This window comes from Myotis myotis, unplaced genomic scaffold, assembly GCF_014108235.1.
Source record: "Myotis myotis isolate mMyoMyo1 unplaced genomic scaffold, mMyoMyo1.p scaffold_m19_p_6, whole genome shotgun sequence".
NCBI lineage: Eukaryota > Metazoa > Chordata > Mammalia > Chiroptera > Vespertilionidae > Myotis > Myotis myotis.
The window spans coordinates 27,972,081-27,993,024 of NW_023416368.1; the positions used below are offsets into that span (position 1 = coordinate 27,972,081).

Sequence of the window (20,944 nt, forward strand, 5' to 3'; positions counted from 1 at the left end):
ATATAGTATGCATAGATTAACTTATTATTATTATTTTTTAATATAGGATCCCTAGCCACAACTATGCCTGACATCCCCCAATCTAGAGACCCTCTGTTTTAACCTCTTCTAAGAATAAACGTCCAGACTTCTGCTGAAGTAAGAGAGGACAGTCTCCCAATATCTACAGATCTGCTTCTTAAACAGCTCTCAACCAATCTTATTTTTAACCTACTCTCCCCCCTCCACCCCATATTTCTGTAGTTATCTGGTGCCACTAATTCACGAGCCTTTTGTGGTTTCTTAAGTATACTTTGGATTGGTTATTGGCTTTTCCTACTTCTGGTTAGGACTCATGTTTTTTTGTTTTGTTTTTAATTCTCACCTGAGGATATACTTATTGATTTTTAGAGAGAGAGGAAAGGGAAAGAGAGAGAAAAACATTAATGTAAGAGAGAAACATCGATCAGTTGCCTCCCATATGCACTACAACTGGGGATTGAACCCACAACCTAAGTATGTGCCCTGACCAAGAATCGAACCTGCAACCTTTTGGTGTATGGGGTGATGCTTCAATTAATCAAGCCACTCAGCCAGGGCAGGACTCGGCTTTCTTAGGTGTATTGGGTTTACCACTAGTCCTTCCATTTATTCCCCTGCTTCAAAATTTGGTTGAATTTGGTCTTTTCTTATTCTTCCCAACCTTGTAGCCTCCTTTCTTCGATCATTGTTTTCTTTCTAAAAAGTTCTTTTCTATAGATTTAGAAGAGTTTCAAGAAGGGGAAAAATTAAATGTTTTGATTCAGTGTACCATCTTTTACCTGGAAGTTTCTTTTTTTATTATTATTAAGTTTTACTTATATCTCCTTTTTCCCCAATAGACCACCACCCCCCCCCACCTCCCCGCAACCATTCCCACCCCGGGCAAGCCCCCTCCGCCCCAGTGTCTGTGTCCATTGGTTATGCTAATATGTACATGGAAGTTTCTATTAATCTGTTTTCATGCGCAGATTTTGATATTAAAAAATTTTTATTAAGTATTTATACATCCTTTAGTATCTATATTTGCAGTTTAAAGTTTTAGTGGAAAACTCAATAGGAGGGACAGGAAGATGAAGTATTTAGTGCAGACAGGCTAGGAGAATTAAGCGGTTGGTTTGGGACAGAAGAGAATTGACAGTAAACAGGGTCAGTGGTGAGAGTGGAAGCATTTAGAGGGTTGAAATGATTAGAGTCCTTATTAAAAAGTTTTAAAAAAAGATTTTTAAAATTGATTTTGAGAGAGAGTGGAAAGGACAGAGAAACATCAATGTGAGAGAGAAACATCAATGTCAGAGCGAAACATTGATCTGGCTACCTTTCGCATGCCCCCCACTGGGGATCAAGCCCGAAACCCAGACCTGTGCCCTGACCAGGAACTGAACCAGCAACCTTTCAATGCCCAACCAACTGAGCACACCACCCAGGGCAGTTCTTTTTACTTTTCATAATCTAGGAACTTCTTGTTTGCTGTCTCAGAGAATCCACAAAACAACTAATGATACTTTTTAAAAACTTACTGTTTGCAACCAGTATACATAGGATCTCTAAGGATAATATACAGTATTATATAAATAAACCATACACCCTCAATATACTATAGCAGAAAGTTCCATTTTGATAATTGAATTGGGCTTGCTGTTCAGGTGTTATATGGGGTTCTGAAACAGAGTTTTGTCTAGCCTGTGATTCTTTTTGCTGGTAGTTGCTGCCCTCTCTTGGACTAGTTGAGGAAATGCAGCTTTTATCCTGCATGGATCATTTTTTGCTCTCCTTACTCAAACTGAGAACTAAAACATGGATACTTTTTTTTTTTAAAGAACTAAACCTGTTTTTAATGATACACCAAGGGAAACTATTATCTTCCTTCTTAAGAAAATATGTTTACTTTTGTATCTAAAGGCAAGAGTTAGTGGGCATTAAATGGGACAAGGCAGAAGAATTTGGGGAATACAGCTATTTGGGCTTTGGAATCTGGAGACTGGAGCTCCTACCCAGCTTGCCCCTAATCATGTGATCTCGATGATTTACTCCACCTGTCTGAGCTTCAGTTTCTTCACTGATACAGTGAAGAGGAGGAATATAATTTGAGGGCTTCTCCAGGGATTGTTATTTTAGGCAAGCAGCCCCAGGTTATGTTATTTGTTCATAGAAGATGTAATGACTAAGTCTCAGGCTCTGCCCTGAAGGAACTGAGTTTGGAAAAAGATAGAGGAGGCAGACAATCAAAAGACAATTGTAATCCTCTACTAGTGCTGTGTGACAAACAAGTACCTATTACTATGGAAACACAAAGAACAGTACCTGTCCAGTTAGAGGAGGTGTCATCCTGTAGGGCATCTTGGAGTTAGCCTTGAAGACATAGTAGGCTGAGGGAAGCAGCAGCCTGGGGAAAGTCGGTGGTGAGACAGCATGATCTACTTGGAACCTGTGGCTGGTTCAAGATGCCCAGAAGAGTTTGAGGTGGAGGGTTTGTTGAGATGAGTCGAGGGAAAGAAGCCAGAAATGTTATATGCCTTGCTTAGGAATTTGGATTTTGATGTGAGGGCAGTGGGGAGCTATTGAAGGGTTTTAAGTGGAGAATAACATGGACCATTTGGCATTTTAGAAAAATTACTCTTGAATATATAATATGGAGAATGGAGTTGGTGTGGTGCAGATGGGACTGAAAGCAGGGAGATCAGTTAGGAGGCTGTTGCAGTAAATCAAGCAGGAGATAATGGCGTGAACTTGGGTAGTAGTAGTGAGGATGGATGGAAGAGAAAAAAGAGTCTGTAAACAGAAGGAACAGGTTGCTGGTTTCCCTGAATCTGAACAATCCAGCTGGCACTGATTTATTACATCCAGGTTCTGTTACCTATGTTACTTACATCCATCCAAGAATTGTTTAGGTTTTGCTTGGTTCTGAGGGAACATTTTGTGTTTGGAGGACAAGATGCTGGAAGCAATTGGTCTCAGAGCAAATAATTTTGACCTTGGCAATGGCAACTTAAACTATACACACTCAACTCATCCTTTTTGTGGCTTGTGTCACTTCTCTGTGCCAGGCCACTTAGGGTGGTGATCAAAGGAATTGCTAGTCTACTTGGTTGTTGCTGTCTCTCCTTCATTATCCTTCTGTCTTCACTCCCCAGTATGCAGCACACATCAAGTAACTAAATTCTGTTGATGCTGAGCAAAGTTCTTATAGTTTCAAATGATTAGCACTCAGTCAGTGGAAGCTTGACTTCCTCAACCATGGAGGGCAAAATTAAGATTCACAGTTTAACTGGATTTAACTGAGAACTCTGACATGGGGACCATGAACATAATGATACAGATTTTTCTTGTCCATAAAAAAGTTAGTAAAATAGCTTTGTGGCAGGGTCAGAGGTTTGAGGAGGGTCAAAAGGTATTCACTGTACTCTTCTAAGGACATTAGCAAAAGAACATGGCTTAAAAATTAATTATTAGGGTGAAAAAGAATTCCTGCTTTCCCACACCTGCTCATTCAGACTTTTTCTAGTAAAGTATAGCATGTATACAGAAGAGAACATAAAACACATAGAATAATTATAAACCAAACACCTATATAACCAGCATCCATGTAAAGAAGTAGAATATTGTAAGCCCTCAAGAAGCCCCCTTGTTTATTTTTGCAGTCACAACTTTTCACCCACCCCAAGTAACCACTTCTTTGACATTTGTGGATATAATTTTATATCCTAAATAATATAATTTAGTTTTACATGTTTTTAAACTCAGTGTAAGTTAAGTAATACATTCATCTTTGTGAGTAACCGTAAGTTCATTCACTTTTTTTTTATTGATTTTTTTAGAGAGAGGAGGGGAGAGAGAGAGAGAAAGAAAGAGAGAGAAAGAAAGGCATCAATGTGAGAGAGCAACATTGATTGGTTTCCACTAACCAAACCTGCAACCTGGTATGTGCCCTGACTAGGAGTTGAACCTGCCACCTTTTGGTATATGGGACAATGCTCCAACCAACTGAGTCACATTGGCTAGGGCCATTCATTTTCTTTCTTTCTTTTTTTTAATATGTTTTATTAATTTTTTACAGAGAGGAAGGGAGAGGGATAGAGAGTTAGAAACATCGATGAGAGAGAAACATCGATCAGCTGCTCCTGCATACCCTCTATTGGGGATGTGCCCACAACCAAGGTACATGCCCTTGACCGGAATCAAGCCCGGGACCTTTCAGTCCGCAGGCCGACGCTCTATCCACTGAGCCAAACTGGTTAGGGTTCATTTTCTTTGTGTAATCAATTTCCACTGTACCAATATACCAGTTTATCCATTCTAGTCATTATGGCTATTTGGATGGTTCTCTGTTTTAGATAGTATAGTGCTGCTGTGAACATTCTCATTAAATGCATCCTGCTATATATGTGCAAGTTTCTACAGAGTAGATATATAAAAATCAATTTGTTGAGGTGTAGTATATTAAATTTACTAGATAATGCCCATACTATTTTCCAAAGTGGCCATAGCAATTTACATTATCAACTATGTGTGAGAGCTTCCGCTGCTCTGTGACCTGACAGACATGAAAATGTTTGCCAATCTCGGTGAGTGCAAAACGATATCTCATTGTAGTTTTAGTTTGCATTTCCTTGTTTACCAATAAAATTGTGCACGTTTCATAGGTTTATTGTTCATTGGATTCAGAGTCTTTTCAGGTTGCCGTCTCTTTCTTTTTTCTTCAATGAGCCATATGTTAGTGATCTTAAAATTCTTCTTGCCTCTTAAGAGAATGTGCTAAGGAATAGTTGGGCAGAAATCTTTTAGCTTGTGAGAAGTCACTTAGATCCTTTCAAGGAATTTTCTCTTCTTTTTTCTCCCAACTCATCTGGTATTTGGGAAGTTTCCTGGCATTTCACTGATCTCTCTTCTCCCTCCTTTTTCCCATTTCCTAGACTCTGAAGCGACTCATGGCAGATGAGGTAAGGAAATATTGTCCAGCATGTGCATGTTCTAGCTCATTTTCTACATTGCGATATTTACCAGTTACTATAACTTTGGTTTTCTATAACTTGTAAGTGGTATAAGTTCTGCTCTCAGAGCATCCCAAAGCATTTTCCTAACTCTTCGCTCTATGTTTGGCTCATTGCATGCATTTCCCTGGCACACTCATTGGCTTCCAGGATTACCACTTTCTTTCTTCCAATATATTTTTTTATTGATTTCAGAAAGTAAGGGAGAGGGAGAGATAAAAACATCAGTGACAAGAGAAATTTATCAATCAGCTGCCTCCTGCACGACCCCTACTAGGGATGGAGCCCACAACCCAGGCATGTGCTCTGACCATGACCCCCTGGTTCATGGGTCCGATTCTCAACCACTGGCCCACAGTGGCTGGGCTCACTTTCCTTAAATTTCAAGCGAACTTGCAGTCTGGATGCCACTCATATCACTTGAAGCTCCATAATGCTTGCACATACTTGTTGCTATTATTTTCAAACAGGTAGAGCTGACAAGCTGCAGCTTATCGGTGACTTTTTATTTGAGCAGCTCTACTTGAGGTTTGAGGAATGGCTCATGGGCATTTTGTTGGCAGGTGGCATATATACCCCTGAATTACATAGTAATCTTTGCAAGGGGATTTTGAAGAATATGTATTGAACTTTTGCTGCCTACATAAAACAAGTGCTACGGCATGTACAGAAGAAAGAAAAAGGAATGGTTTCTGGTTTTAAGGCAGGGGTGGGGAACCTTTTTTCTGCTAAGGGCCATATGGATATTTATAATATCATTCTTGGACCATACAAAATTATCAACTTAAAAATTAGCCTGCTGTGTTTGGTCAGACATTTAATTAACTCACCCCTAATGCCTTTGTGCAGGGCCAGACCAAATTATTTCGAGGGCTTTATATGGCCCGCAGGCTGAACATTCCCCACTCCTGTTTTAAGGCTCATTTATTCTCTGTGACTTACATCTATTAAAACCTGTGGTCATGTTTACCTCTGGAAGGGAAAGATCCTCTGAGGGCTTGGCCAGATTTATTATTGGATAGCTAGAGGGAAACAAAGGGCATTTAATTGAGATAGCTCAGTACATGAAATGCTTTCAGTTCTGTGCTACTAGAAATGGCAAGGGAGCTCAAGAACAAAGTTTTCTCTTTTTAGAGAGGTTCCAAATCTTAATACTCCAGTCCTTTTATTTTTGTGTAAACATGAGAGTACAGAGTCAGTATACTAAATTAGATATTAGATATGAAGAAGGCTGTTTTATTAATGCCAGAAGAATCTTGGACTAATCACAAACCAGAGGAATTATGTGTGTAGAAGAGGCTATTTAATGTATATGTGAAAATGGATCGCTGCTAATAACTTTTTTCTCTTTCTCAGCTGGAGAGATTTACCAGCATGAGAATTAAGAAGGAGAAGGAAAAGCCCAATTCTTCTCATAGAAATTCATCATACGGGGATGATCCCTCAGCACAGTCATTGCAAGATATTTCAGATGAGCAAGTTTTAATACTTTTTGAACAGATGCTGGTAAGTTTCCCATCCCAAAATGTTGTTTCTTTCTGGTAATGCATTTGGGCATAGTGAGCCCTTTTTTGGTGCACATTCCCTCTAACTAGCCCTTTATTACAAAGAATTCCAGGCTTAACAGGGAACTTCTTACTAGCAGTTCCATTAATGAAGGGACTAAATATATAAGCACCAGTATATAAGATTTGAATCTGTGAGTTAGGCTTGGAAATGTCTGATCACTGGCCACCTTGTTAATGTATTTCTGCCCAGCAACACTTTAGCCACAAAGACCTAGGGGGAGTGGGTCAGTTCCTGTGGTAGTGTAGAGACTTGGGTTAGCCAGAGTAGATGAAGTGTTGAAACATTCACAGCGAACTCTGTACAAAGAAGAGACTGAGGAATGGAAAGGCATCATTTGTCCAAGGTCTTCTATTCAATGGCGAATCTAGAAAGAGAATTCTGATGCTATATTCACTAAGAAGACCTTTACAGCCTGTGACTGAAGCCAGTTAAGTAATGACGTATACATGGATGTGGCTTACTTTGCTGTTCTTAGTGAGGAACACTGAGTCGGGAGGACACTCGGTGAATGTCCATTAGTGATAAGTCTTGGAAAGTTTTGAGTACGTGCTTTTAAGATTTCTTAAGACTCGTATAATGCCTGGATATATGATCTCAGATTCAAATAGAGACTAGTGCAGGCCTCACTTAATTAAAAGCATGAGCTTTAAATCCTTAAGATAGGATCTGGTTTATAGTAAATACTCAACCAATACTACTATTATTTTTCACTGAAGCTTTTAGTTCATCTCTTAGTAATCCAAGTACCTTAAGAGTCTGAGTGTGATCTATTGAGACAGTCTCCTTGCTGGATTACAAACTTAGATGTCTTTAGGGCCAGGGAGGTAGCATAAATAAGTTAATAGAAGATGATAAAAATGAGGACTGTGGTAAAATGAAGAAAGACTTTTGGCATTTTTGTTAGTTCCTATAGGTTTTGTAGCATTCCAGTTGGGAATACTGGTGCAGTAGTGGCAGATATTCTATTTTTAGAAGAAGCTAGAAATTTGTAATAAAAACCCCCACCACAATAATTCTTTAATAGCATCAAATATCATAGCTAACATCCAGAATTCCCCAATTAAGTCATTTAAAAAATACTTTTTTAATTCAAATCACAATTCCATATAAGGTCCATTATACTTAATATCCCCTTAAGTTTCATATAATCTATAGGCTTTTCTATAGAAACAGTTTGACTTGTAGAGTTTCTCCCAAAATCTGAAATTTGATACTAGAAATTCATATTTTTATTTGAAGTTTCCCAAATTTAAAATGTTGAGTTAGCCAAGCAAAACATACTTTATTTTTGGGTCTGATTCAATGTGAAGGCCAGCAGTTGGCAACTTCTGTGTTCAATTTAGCTGTAAAATGAGGGGGACAGCACCAGGAATTGAGTCAGAAAATGTCAAATTAATACTGCTATTTGGGAGCAGTGACCCGCCCGGCACACACACACACAAACACACCAAGAAAAAACAGATTATATCTATTGTTCCCCTGTGTTCGCCTCATTTCAAATAATATTCTGGACTTTTTAGGGTTAAACTTGTGCTCACTGAGATGCTGAGCTCAGACACATAGGCTCATACATGTCATAGGCTCAAGTAGAGCCTTTCTCCCATAACACATTGCAGGTTATGTCTGTTGAGGGGCTTTTTCACAGTTTCCAGTGGACTGTGTGAAGTGGGGATAATGGGTGTTTAGACCCTAGTGCTGTAGAATTGGCTGGTGTCAATTTTGCTGTTGTTTGAATGATGTCAGTCACTCAGTACTTCAGTCTAAGAGATTATTAAGGTCCATCCTAAGTGCAAAAAATGTGTGCTTTTCGTTCAGTATAGTACAAATAAAATTTTCATTTAATATTGAGTCCATTTTTATTAGGAAAATGTTAAGTGTATCTATAATAATATCTATAATAATAAAAGCATAATATGCTAATTAGACCAGACGTCCTTCCGGATGACCCCCGGATGAAGCCGGGGCTGAGGCAGAGGTGGCTTCTGCGGCGCCGCAGCGTAGGTGGGGACCGAGCCCCTTCCACAAATTTTGTGCATTGGCCTCTAGTATGTATAAAAATGTCTACAAGGATTTATACTAAAATATTAACCACATCTGTCCCTGAGGAATGTTCATCATCTGTAATGGCTGAGCTCTCTAGGGATCAGGAAAATTTATTTATTCAATAAGCATTTAATGTGTTCAGCTCTTCACTAAGTATATAAAATATTAAACACTGAAAACTTGTAAGGAAGTTGAGGCATTTTTGTTTTTTCCCTTTTTCCTCTACTAGGTGGACATGAACCTGAATGAGGAGAAACAGCAACCTTTGAGAGAGAAGGACATTATTATCAAGAGGGAGATGGTGTCCCAATACTTGCACACCTCCAAGGCTGTGAGTTCTGGGGCAGGTACCCCATGACACACTTTGCCCTTATCTGGACCTGTTTGTTTTGGCAATTTCCTAGAACATTTTATGTCTGTATCAGTTCTGTTTCATTCTGTTATACAAGCCTACTTGCTTTGTACTTTCACTTAAGTTATCAATCTCACATACTTTTTGTCTGATTCAATTTTCATGAAGTGTATATGGGGAATGGGATGGGAAATTCTGAGTCTCACATGGTTTGGTGGTATGTATGATGGGTATTTGCCTTGATATTATTTAAACTGTATTGACTAATACTAGTCCAGTTTATGACTGGGTCTAGGGTTTACTGATCTCTCTCTATGCTCCTTTCTAGGGCATGAGCCAAAAGGAGAGCTCTCGGTCTCCCATGATGTACATTCAGGAGTTGAGGTCAGGCTTGCGGGATATGTCTCTGCTCAGCTGCCTGGAGTCCCTTCGTGTCTCCCTCAACAACAACCCCGTCAGGTGAGATTTTGAGGTGGTATCAGGAGTAAGAGCTCAGGGTTAAGAGTTCACTGGTGGGGACTGATGATGAATAGAGTCAGGGAAGTATGAAAATGTTCTAGATAGGGAGTAAGAAGTTGCCAGGATAAACTTTGTTTTTGTACCGATGAAATTATTGATGTGATTAATATTGCATTGTCTATGTCTGTTCCTTACAGCTGGGTGCAAACATTTGGTGCTGAGGGCCTGGCCTCCTTGCTGGACATCCTTAAACGACTCCATGATGAGAAAGAGGAGACTGCTGGGTAAGGACTTCCAAGTTTTGACATCTTCTAGGTAGAGAGTGGTAGGGGACTTGGCTATTTGCTTTAAAGGAGAAAATAGCAGTTAAATGTAAAGTTATGGACTAGGGGAATATCCTGTTAGCTGAGAATGGGGTTTATCATAGGGGTGACTAGAGGGAGAATGATGATTATAGATACAGGAAAAGGAGGAGGAACTTAAATTTCCTGGTGCATAACACAGGATATATATCACATAAGATTATGAGTCTCTCAGCCTAGGTTCTTATCTCATCTGGAAATAGGGTCTGATTTAGTCTAGAGCTCCCCTGTGATCTGATCTGGGTCATATCTAATCTGGAAGTCTTACAGTGCACTTCATCAGTTCAGAACCAGCTTTATGACAGTCTTCAGGGTTAGAATAATCCTAGGGATACCTTAGACTGTCTTAGCTTTCCTTGAAGCCAGCCTGACCCAAAGCAACTTCTTTACTTCCTGGAATCTTTCAAAAACAAGACACAGGGCCTATACCTCCTGAATACAGACTTCAAGTAGTAATAGATGGAATATTATCCTGATAGAATTTAGTACTTTGGAGCCGAGAGGGAATTAATGGGAAGATTTTAATGTAATTCTAAATCTTGGATTTTGAGAGGATTAACCAAAGGTCTTTGATTGTGGGGATCCCTCTTTACTACCTGTTTTTGCCAGTGTTTCACAGCGAAGTGCCATGGGCTAGAATTTACTCAGATACTAGTTGGGGATGTTCCACATAGACCCTTGTTTGCAAGACTGAAAAGTCAAATGGGAGAGGGGTATAGAATAAGGGGACTTCAGTGATTATGTTTTCTACATGCAGGAGCTATGATAGCCGTAACAAGCATGAGATCATTCGCTGCTTGAAAGCTTTTATGAACAACAAGGTGAGATTTTCCCCCTTTGCAACCCCATCATGACCCCTATTCTTTCTCTTCTATTGGCAAACACCAAAAAGGACTTAGGAATATGAAGTTCAAGATTTCTAGTTTTTCCTTTTAGTATTATGACTTTTGATTGCCACATATACATGCTTCTTTAGACCCTTTCCCCCCAGTTATAATGTGTTTCAGAGAGTAGGGTCATTTTTTTTTTCCTTTTTATAGTTTTCTTTTGCTAATTCTTGAATTTCCTGACTTGTAGTTACTGTTTTTTAAAGGTTTATGTTTGGGTTTGTTTTCTCAGACAGTCATACTGTTAAAATCTCCCTCCCTCTCTCTCCCTCCCTTCCTTCCCCTTCTTCCTTCCTCTTCCCCTTCCCCTTTCTCTTCCCTTCCCTTTCCTTCCTTTCTTTTGTATTTAAAACCAGGGAACCCATGGTTATTTGTTCCTGAGTAAAATCTATCTTCCTCACTGTTTAATTTTGTTATAATTAACTTATTCCATTGGGTTGGGGTGGGGGACATTAAAAAGAAACATAAAAATCCAAGATTTGAACTCTTGGAAGACATAGAAGTCTGTTGTGAATCTACTAGAAAATTACTTTGCCATGCTAATTTCTGTTTGGCTCCATTGGGGAACGTATTCTACCCCTATATTAGTTTGCTAGGGCTGCTGTAACAAAGTACTACAAATTGGGTGTCTTAAACAACAGAAATTTATTGTCTCACAGTTTGAAGACTAGAAGTCCAAGATCAAGGTGTTGGCAGGGTTGGTTCCTTCTGAAGTCTGTGAGGGAGAGTACGTTCCCTGCCTTTCTCCTAGCTTCTAGTGGCTTGCTGGCAGCATCTGGCATTCCTCGACTTGTAGATGCATCTCCCCAACCTCTGCCTTCATGTTCACATGGCATTCTCTTTGTGTGCATGTTTATGTCCACATTTCCCTTTTTTATAAGGACAAGTCATTGGATTTAGGACTCCACCCTATTCTTATATGACCTTGTTGTAACTGGGAGTTAAAACTTCAGTGTATGAATTTTGGAGGGAAATACCATAATGACTCCTAAATGTGTCCTGCATTAGATGCTGTCATCTTTAAGCCTCCCTTCTCTGTTCTTGTCGTGCCAGTTTGGAATCAAGACCATGTTAGAGACAGAAGAAGGAATCCTGCTGCTGGTCAGAGCCATGGATCCTGCTGTTCCCAACATGATGATTGATGCAGCTAAGCTGCTTTCTGCTCTTTGTATCCTACCACAGCCAGAGGACATGTATGTGACGAATTATTTCTCTTCATCGTCTTTTTTACCATCTTCCCTAGTCTAGAGGAAAATTGAGTTGCTTGGGTGGCCACTTGGTTTTAAATATGTATTTTTTCTCAGACATGAACACCGTGAATCTTAATATTTAAGGAAGATTGTCAGGTGATGGGGGCTATCCTGAATGTACCACTGGTTATAGTCAAATACCTCCAGATCTCCAGCTGTGTTGTCTAGGGACAAGGGTTTCTTTTTCCATTTTTTTTTTTTTTTTTTTTTTAAAGATCAGAAGCAACACAATATTATTCTTTAAAGTCCAAACAACACAGAAATATATAAAATAAAATTTACCAACCTTATGCCTTTGGCAAATCCTATTCTGCAGAGATAACCACTGTTAATGACTTGATGCTGTCTCATATATCTTTTTCTAGCACAGAAAAATATATTGCATTTCCTAGATTCTAAGATATCTTATACCACTCCAAAAGATGCTATTCTAGAACTAAGAAAAAATGGCTTTTGCCTACAAAACCGATTTCTTGTATAATACAGATTTTTATTTTTTGTGGAGGTGTTTAACAAAAGCTAGATTATACCATTAATTTTTTTCAGCTTGTTTTTATTTAACAGGAGATTTTAGACATTCTTTTATGTCAACATTTATTGATATCTTTCCTGGCTATTTAACATTCCATATTCTGTATATTGCATAATTTATTTAACAATTTTTCCATTTTTTAAAGCATACCTGGCTCTTGCTCTAGGTGATAAGAATTTTTACTGTTGCAAATGATTCTATAATGAATCATCCTCGTACATCAGGGGTGGGGAATGTCCAGCGGGCCGTATAAGGCCTGTGAAATCATTTAGTCTGGTGCTGCTGAGGCATTAGGGGTGAGTTAATTAAATGTTTGACCAAAATAGCAGGCTAATTTTTAAGTTGATGATTTTGTATGGCCCGAGAATGATGTTTTAAATATACAAATGGCCCTTGGCAGGGGAAAGGCCCCCACCCCTGTTGTACATCTATTCTTTCACATTTATTCATTTGTGTTCGATAGATTTCTACAACATAGGGCAAATGTTATGTGCATTCAAAATTGGTATTATTAAATGTCCCTCCAAAAGTTGTACCAATTTATATTCCATAGACCAGGGGTCTTAATTATAGGTAGGAGTCTAAGGATGGTTTTAAGGTACATTTTTCTGAAGAGATCATCCTTAGCTTTCAGCACATTCTGGCCCCTGTTCTAGGTGATGAGGAGAATAATGTGAGAAATCCAGAACACTGATAATGTTGCATTTCCTAACTGATCTATGTCCCTGCATAATCTACTTGCTATGTGTGTCTGTGTCAGAGCACCTGGGCAATTCTCTCCCTTTCTTTTCTCCTGGGCAGGAATGAAAGGGTTTTGGAAGCCATGACAGAAAGAGCTGAGATGGATGAGGTGGAACGTTTCCAGCCACTGCTGGATGGACTAAAAAGTGAGACCTCCATTGCACTCAAGGCATGTATATCCCCTGAAACTGGGCCCAAGAGTACAATTCTACATGGAAAGACTTAAGTTCATTTGACCTTTTAATAGAGCACATGGAATGGTTCCCAACTATATATTTTATAATTTGTTAGGAAAGGAAAATGATTATCCTTCTCTCCAAGCAGGCAGAGAAAGAACTGTCCCTCATTATGAAATGGGGAAATATATCTATTCACAAATTAGGAAAACCAAGGCCTACAGCAAAGTATACCATCAAATCCTTGGAATTATTTAGACCTCTGAGCTCTCCAGACCTGTGCTCAAACCAGGTCATATTGCTCCAGCAAAAAGTCATTCTTGTAGCATTTTCTAGGTTGTATTTGGGGTCCTCGGAATGCATGTAACAAGATTGAAATCTTTATATTTAGGAGTTTACACTGACATAAGCTGCTGAATTTTTTAATTTTAGGTGGGATGCCTACAGCTAATCAATGCTCTCATCACACCAGCTGAAGAACTTGACTTCCGAGTTCACATCCGAAGTGAACTGATGCGCTTGGGGCTGCATCAAGTGTTGAAGGTGAGATGCAGCCTTTCATTACAAAGGCTGGACTGATTTCTTCCTGCTCTTACAGCCTAGTCATCCTAGGGATAACTTGGGTTTTCAATTTAAAAACCAGGTTGAAAGGCTTGGGTTTTTAGTCAACATAGGACACTTCTGGGTTCTCTGACTTCTATTTTTGTTGTGGACAGGATCTTCGGAAGATCGAAAATGATGATATGAGAGTGCAACTAGCTGTGTTTGAGGAGCAAGGGGATGAAGATTCCTTTGACCTGAGGGGACGGCTGGATGACATTCGAATGGAGATGGAATATCCTTTAACTGACTGGGTTCAAGACAGGAGACATTCAGTTGTAGATACTTTCATGGAATGGTGTGGGGGTGATGACATCAGCATGCATGTCTTCTTGGTAGATAAGGCAGGTGTCTTTGATTTCTGTTGGAGTTATTTACCTCAGCACGGACCAGGAAAGTTAGGAAAGGTGATCTGAGGGTTGTTCAGCATGGAAGCAGCCCTCGGAATTAGTATAGACCTCCTAGAACATGATAGCTTAACTTACTAAAATGTAGAGTTGGTTTTAGAGAATATATACAAGTCAGGGAGTAGGGTTATAATTTGCTTTCTTGTATGTGTTCCTGAAACTGACAGAGGGAGTAATTTGGTTACCTATTGATATTTACCACAAGTGACTTTGAGACAGTTATCTTTTAGTTTCTGATTGATCTTCAAGCCAAATACTAGCAATCCTCTATCTCTGTATCGTACCACCAAATCATTGGTCCCTTTGCTAAAGGAAGTTTATAGAGCTTAAAGTTTCAGACAATAATTACAGGAAGAACAGCTGTTAGAATAGAAGAGCATCTTGCTACTTTCCCTGAGAGTTGGGTATGCCACCTCTCATAGTATCTAAATATATGCTTTCCTTAGCTTCTTCCTCTTTCCCACTGATTTCAGTGAAGTCTTCCAATTTCTCTTAAACACGGTGAAGGACTCAAAGGCAGAGCCACACTTCCTGTCCATTCTGCAGCACCTACTCTTAGTCCGAAATGACTACGAGGCCAGGTAAAATGGTATACCTGTGGGAAGTTTTGAATTTAAGCCTAAGTGGAAAGAACAAAATCCTTAAGTTCAAAGATTGTCTGGAAAGGGAAAAAGAAAAGGCAAGAATTAGGTTTCATTTTTAGTCATAGATATAAAGAGAGTTGTCAGGGGTTCCTTTAATCCAACTGAAAGGCATCTCTATGGAAGAAGTCACAATGTCTAAGGTACAGTGCCCTTCCTTTTTTGGTAGTGTGGAGTGAAGATGATAGCAAAAGGGGGTAAATTTAAAGTTCTCTTAGGTTGTCTGAAAGTAAAGATTTAGCAGTAGTACTGTCCATTGACAGGAAGGCTCAAGCCCAAGTGTTTAGATGGAAAAGGATTGGCACTAGAAGGCAGATGGCAAGAAGTTTGACTCTCTGAAGTAGATGGGGTACCTGATATGGAAGTGGTTTCTTAGATGGCAGCTATACTTCTGTTAATTTTATGAAAAGGTCTTTTCCAGAGCACTTTCCTCAGGTCCCTCTATTGTCAAAGCAGTTACCTTTTTTTTTATCCTGAATACTTCTGAAAATTATATTGTGGTTTTCCTTTTATTTCTTCCATAGACCGCAGTATTATAGGTTGATTGAAGAATGTATTTCTCAGATAGTTTTGCACAAGAATGGGGCTGATCCTGACTTCAAGTGCCGGCACCTCCAGATTGATATTGAGGGATTGATTGGTAAGTGAATTCATCCATTTGGTTCCTTAACATACTGCTTCTGCCTTTCGTTTTGTATCTTCCAGTGAAAATTTCAGAGAAGATATCTTTTTGGTTCTCAGGTATTTCCATGTTGTCCTTTTCTTAGGTATTAACCAGCATCTGTGTTAAAAATATATAGGCCTTAAGTTTATTTCTACATAATTTTAAAATTTAACCCTTTCTCACACACTACCCCATCTTTTGAAGGGGCTTCAGCTGTAAGCAAGGACTCTGGCTGGTTTCAGAAATTCATAAGTAAGACTTGTAGGCATTCTTCATGCCATTCAGCATGGTGGCCTTACCAGCCACATAAGCATCTTATGTTGAACTTAACTGAAGGCTCTTTATTTAGCGCAGGACATTAAGAAAGGCAATACGAATAAACAAAAGGACCAAAGACTGCCCTGGTTATATTGAAGGGCTTAGGCAGTGACGGGGAAAACAAGAGAACTGGGAGCTTTACTTCCTGACTCTTCTTCTTTTCAGATCAAATGATTGATAAAACAAAGGTAGAGAAATCTGAAGCCAAAGCTACAGAGCTGGAAAAAAAGGTGGGTGTGAGAGAAAAAACAATTGGGTGTATCATTCTTTTTCCAAGGACTATGATATTTCTAACATGTGAAACATACCTGAGATGTTTTGAAAGCATTCAGCACACGGTAACAGTTCCTAATTATCAACAGCAAGTGGATATGAATGTGATCATGAGTAGCTAGTTAGTGTGACTTTGCACAGTTTTGGACCCCTGGGCAGGACAGGAAAGACAGCCAGCACTCATATAATACTGAAAGCACTCTTGGGTTTACTTGGCACCTCGGGCCTCTTTTCCCTGGAACAATAGGAACTGGAATATATCTGGATTCTCCTTTTCTCTTCAATTGTTAAAGACTCCTTTTGTGGTTGATAGGTTTTGATCCTAGAGACTACTGGGATTATACGCCATGGCTGACCTGATTAAATGTCTTTAAAATCTTAAGTGTTTGTTTTTTAATTGTAACTCCAAAAATAGATAAACTATGGAAATGGTCTTTTGTTCCCCCTCTTTTATCCATGATTTTCAGGTCAGAATCATGGTGTTCTTTTTTTCCCAGGCATTCCCTGGGTCAGTGAGCTCTGTGGATCAGAGATTGGCACAAAACAGTAAATTATGGGGAATAACGCTATGCTTCTTGCTGAGATAGCTTACTGGGAGCCTGATTCCTTTCTCCTCTAGCTGGATGTAGAGTTAACAGCCCGACATGAGCTACAGGTGGAAATGAAAAAGATGGAAAGTGACTTCGAGCAGAAGCTCCAGGATCTTCAGGGAGAAAAGGATGCATTGGGTTCTGAAAAGCAACAGATTGCCACCGAGAAACAGGACCTGGAAGCAGAGGTGTCTCAGCTCACAGGACAGGTAATGTCTGAGCAGGGAAGGCAGAGTGACCTGTTACTGCCATCAGCAGCCTCAGGATGAGTCTGTCTTGGAGCAGGAGTCATCTTACTCCCAGGGAGGGTTCAGCTACTAGTAGGTAATCTAGTTAGATCGTGAATATTTTAAAAATCTTTTACTTTTTTTGTTTGTTTTGTTTTGGAGATTAGTAATACATAAGATTGAAAATTTGAAAAATACAGAACAACATAGAATAAAATAATTCACAGCACTACCCAGAAATAGATAATACTCTTCTAATAAATTTAGAAGTAGAAACTAAAGAAATTGTTCTCATATTTGTTTATTTTCTCCTATTTGTCATCTCTGGACAGATTGGACAGATTTATCCTTACACATTCTCTCTGCAGTTATAAATATTTGAATGATCTGTGATATCTGATAACCTGATCACTTATGTAGTTACATGATTACCTGTATAGCACATGTGTTAATTATATAACTAGAATATTTGATTTACTTGGTCTTTGCATTTTCTAATCAAAGGGAGAATTTAACATAAAGGTTGAAGTTGCCTTTTTTATATATATATATATATATACTTATATATATATATATTTTTTTAATTGATTTTAGAGAGGGAGAGAGAGATAGAAATATCAATGATTAGAGAGAATCATTGATCAACTGCCTCCTGCACGCCCCACACTGGGGATTGAGCCCGCAACCTGAGCATGTGCCCTGACCGGAATCAAACCATGACCTCCTGGTTCATAGGTTGATGCTCAACCACTGAGCCACACTGGCCAGGCATGAAGGTGCCTTTTTAATGCAAAGCATGCTGAGCTAAGAACATGAAGACCTGAACTTTAATTTCACCTTGTCACTAAATAGTTATGTGACTTCAGGCGAATCATTTCATGTCTGACTCCTTTCACACCCTTCACGTATGAAATGAGAAGGTGGGGTTAAGTAATTTTTTAGGCTCCTTTAAACTCCAGTTGTTCCTGAGGTAGAGTGAGAAGTATACTTTCATTGATGTTGTTTTTCTAGGTTGCCAAGCTGTCCAAGGAATTGGAAGATGCCAAGAAAGAAATGGCTTCTCTCTCTGCTGCAGTTACTGCTGTAGCCCCTCCCAGCAGTGCTACTGTTCCCCCTGCCCCTCCTCTGCCTGGTGACTCTGGCACTGCTATTCCACCCCCACCTCCTCTTCCTGGGGGTGGCACCATTCTTCCTCCACCACCTCCCCCTCCTCTGCCTGGTGACTCTGGCACTGCTATTCCACCCCCACCTCCTCTTCCTGGGGGTGGCACCATTCTTCCTCCACCACCTCCCCCTCTTCTGCCTGGTGGCTGTGGCACTGCTATTCCACCCCCACCTCCTCTTCCTGGGGGTGGCACCATTCTTCCTCCACCACCTCCCCCTCCTTTGCCTGGGGGTGCTGCCATCCCCCCACCCCCTCCTTTGCCTGGGGGTGCTGCCATCCCCCCACCCCCTCCTTTGCCTGGGGGTGCTGCCATCCCCCCACCCCCTCCTTTGCCTGGGGGTGCTGCCATCCCCCCACCTCCTCCTCCCTTACCTGGTGGACCAGGAATGCTGCCTCCTCCTCCTCCCCCTCTTCCTGGTGGTACTGGAATCCCCCCACCCCCTCCATTTCCTGGAGGCCCTGGCATTCCTCCACCTCCACCAGGAATGGGTATGCCTCCACCTCCCCCTTTTGGATTTGGAGTTCCTGCAGCCCCAGTTCTGCCATATGGACTAACCCCAAAGAAGCTTTATAAGCCAGAGGTACAGCTCCGGAGGCCAAACTGGTCCAAGGTGAGAATTTCTGTGCATTTCTTTATCAGTACATCTTCAGAAACCACTTCACTTTTCTACTTTGTACTTTGTTCATGATTGGGCTTCCTTTTCTTGTGGCTCACATCTGTCTGTCTTTAGTGCCACTCATGCATGTGTGTATTCAGCAGGTATTAGATATCTCCTATATGCTAGACATCATTTTGGAAAGTTCTTTGAGCCCAAACTCTGCTACAAAACCTAAAGTTAGTATTTTTGGCCTCTGAGGATTTGAGTGCCAGGGAAACACACAGTTTGATAACAGTCATTTCACTAATCTACAAGGTACTGATAATTTTGCTGATCTCAAGTCATGGATTAGTGGATACAGCCCCATTACCTCCACCCTCCGGTAAATGAGTTCACAGGGGATGTTTGCATTGTCCAGTATTATTCCCACTATGTGTTTGCATTTAACCTTTTTCTTCCAGAAACCAAGTTAAAATAGAGTTAAGGAATTGTAAAAAGAACAAATTTGGCACAGTTAGCCAAATTGATGGGAAAATATGTGATGTTGCCCTAACCGGTTTGGCTCAGTGGATAGAGCGTCAGCCTGCGGACTCAAGGGTCCCAGGTCCGATTCCGGTCAAGGGCATGTACCTTGGTTGCGGGCACATCCCCAGTTGGGAGTGTGCAAGAGGCAGCTGATCAATGTTTCTCTCTCATCGATATTTCTAACTCTCTATCCCTCTCCCTTCCTCAGTGGAAAAAATTAAAAAAAAATTTTTTTTAAAGAATATGTGATGTAGAACAGGGGAAGATGTGAAATAATGCCTTAATGCTTCTAAAACTAGTGGGTTTGAGGTTAGAAGGATGATACGTAGCATAACTTGAATAATCATCACCAAACACACTGGAAGCATCATCTCCCGATTTCATCCTGAAGAGCACAGCTGTTGTCGGTATCACAGGTCTGTCTGATGCTGGTGTAGACAGTGCCCATAATCGGCCAGCCACCTCTTGCTTCTTAGTCAGTTTTCTAGGATGGGAAGTACAGAACTCAGCTTAGTAACTGTTAACACCCTGCCTGTATCCACAGTTTGTCGCTGAGGACCTTTCCCAGAACTGCTTCTGGACAAAGGTGAAGGAGGACCGCTTTGAGAACAATGAACTTTTCGCCAAACTTACCAGTGCCTTCTCTGCGCAGACCAAGAGTGAGTCCCTTCCTCATTCATGCAAAAAGGGCCAATGTAGTATTTAGAATATCCTATAAATGGGTTTCCCATCTTTTTCCCTTCCCTGGGTGAGGGTTGAAGAGAGATGGGATTTCAACTTGGAAGAAAATAAGATGTTTTTATATTTTGGGGATGCTGGGTTTGTGAAAGAGAGTTGTATGTAGGTTGCTATTTCTCCCTGCCCTCTCTCCCCCCACCCCACCCAGTTGTTTTGCATGTAGGTATTTTATATCATTATAACTTGTGGGGATATGAGATAAGGTGACAGCTCAGTCTGGCCCCATTTTGATGATGCTCTTGAACCAATTCTGGCACTGCTGTTAAGGTACTACCTCCAGACCTACCTGCATAATTGATGAGGGTTGGGCAGAGTCTTTATAGGTCAGCTGGGTGAGCCTACTGTCTGCAGTAACAACAAACCATGTGTGATTCCTTTTTTTTCTTCCATTTTTCTCCAATATCTGATGCTTTCTCCATCCTGGCCCTTTGCTTCTGCAGCATCAAAAGGTAAGTACATAGAAGGGCCTTTTCATTGGATCTCTTTAATATTAGAGAAAAAGTGAAACAGATGTAAAGGAATTTCTCTTTAGAAAACTGAGACTAAAGATTGGGGTTGATTTATCTTTTCCTAGTATTTTTTCTTTTTTTTAAGAGTACAGGAGAACCAGTAGCTGTGTTGTTAACTGTCAGGAAAGAAATTAAGCTACCATATACTTATTCTGTCTTTGGAATGTGAGGGACAAATTAAGTAATAATACCATTATCTTCCATTTGTGTAAATTGGCACACTGTCTTAATTTCAAGTTCTAGAAACTTCAGAGATGAGGACTCAGAGAACCCAGATCTCATCAGTGTGAAAACAAGGTTTACTTTGC

At 40.1% G+C, this 20,944-nt stretch overlaps 1 protein-coding gene across 3 annotated transcripts in view; it reads left to right on the top strand.

The window, feature by feature from the left end:
- Nucleotides 1-20,944, top strand: part of DIAPH1 (diaphanous related formin 1) — an 83,272-nt gene that overhangs the window by 22,760 nt on the left and 39,568 nt on the right. Inside the window, exons 2-18 of one of the 3 annotated variants that reach the window (XM_036313880.1) lie at nucleotides 4,932-4,958; nucleotides 6,366-6,515; nucleotides 8,851-8,952; nucleotides 9,302-9,432; nucleotides 9,630-9,716; nucleotides 10,552-10,615; nucleotides 11,735-11,874; nucleotides 13,265-13,373; nucleotides 13,813-13,923; nucleotides 14,097-14,215; nucleotides 14,852-14,968; nucleotides 15,553-15,668; nucleotides 16,176-16,240; nucleotides 16,903-17,082; nucleotides 18,112-18,876; nucleotides 19,934-20,048; nucleotides 20,568-20,576. In XM_036313880.1, coding sequence (XP_036169773.1) covers nucleotides 4,932-4,958; nucleotides 6,366-6,515; nucleotides 8,851-8,952; nucleotides 9,302-9,432; nucleotides 9,630-9,716; nucleotides 10,552-10,615; nucleotides 11,735-11,874; nucleotides 13,265-13,373; nucleotides 13,813-13,923; nucleotides 14,097-14,215; nucleotides 14,852-14,968; nucleotides 15,553-15,668; nucleotides 16,176-16,240; nucleotides 16,903-17,082; nucleotides 18,112-18,876; nucleotides 19,934-20,048; nucleotides 20,568-20,576 — 2,407 coding nt within the window. The remainder of the gene's footprint in view (nucleotides 1-4,931; nucleotides 4,959-6,365; nucleotides 6,516-8,850; nucleotides 8,953-9,301; nucleotides 9,433-9,629; nucleotides 9,717-10,551; nucleotides 10,616-11,734; nucleotides 11,875-13,264; nucleotides 13,374-13,812; nucleotides 13,924-14,096; nucleotides 14,216-14,851; nucleotides 14,969-15,552; nucleotides 15,669-16,175; nucleotides 16,241-16,902; nucleotides 17,083-18,111; nucleotides 18,877-19,933; nucleotides 20,049-20,567; nucleotides 20,577-20,944) is intronic. The other 2 variants (XM_036313881.1, XM_036313882.1) reach the window with 2 other exon arrangements.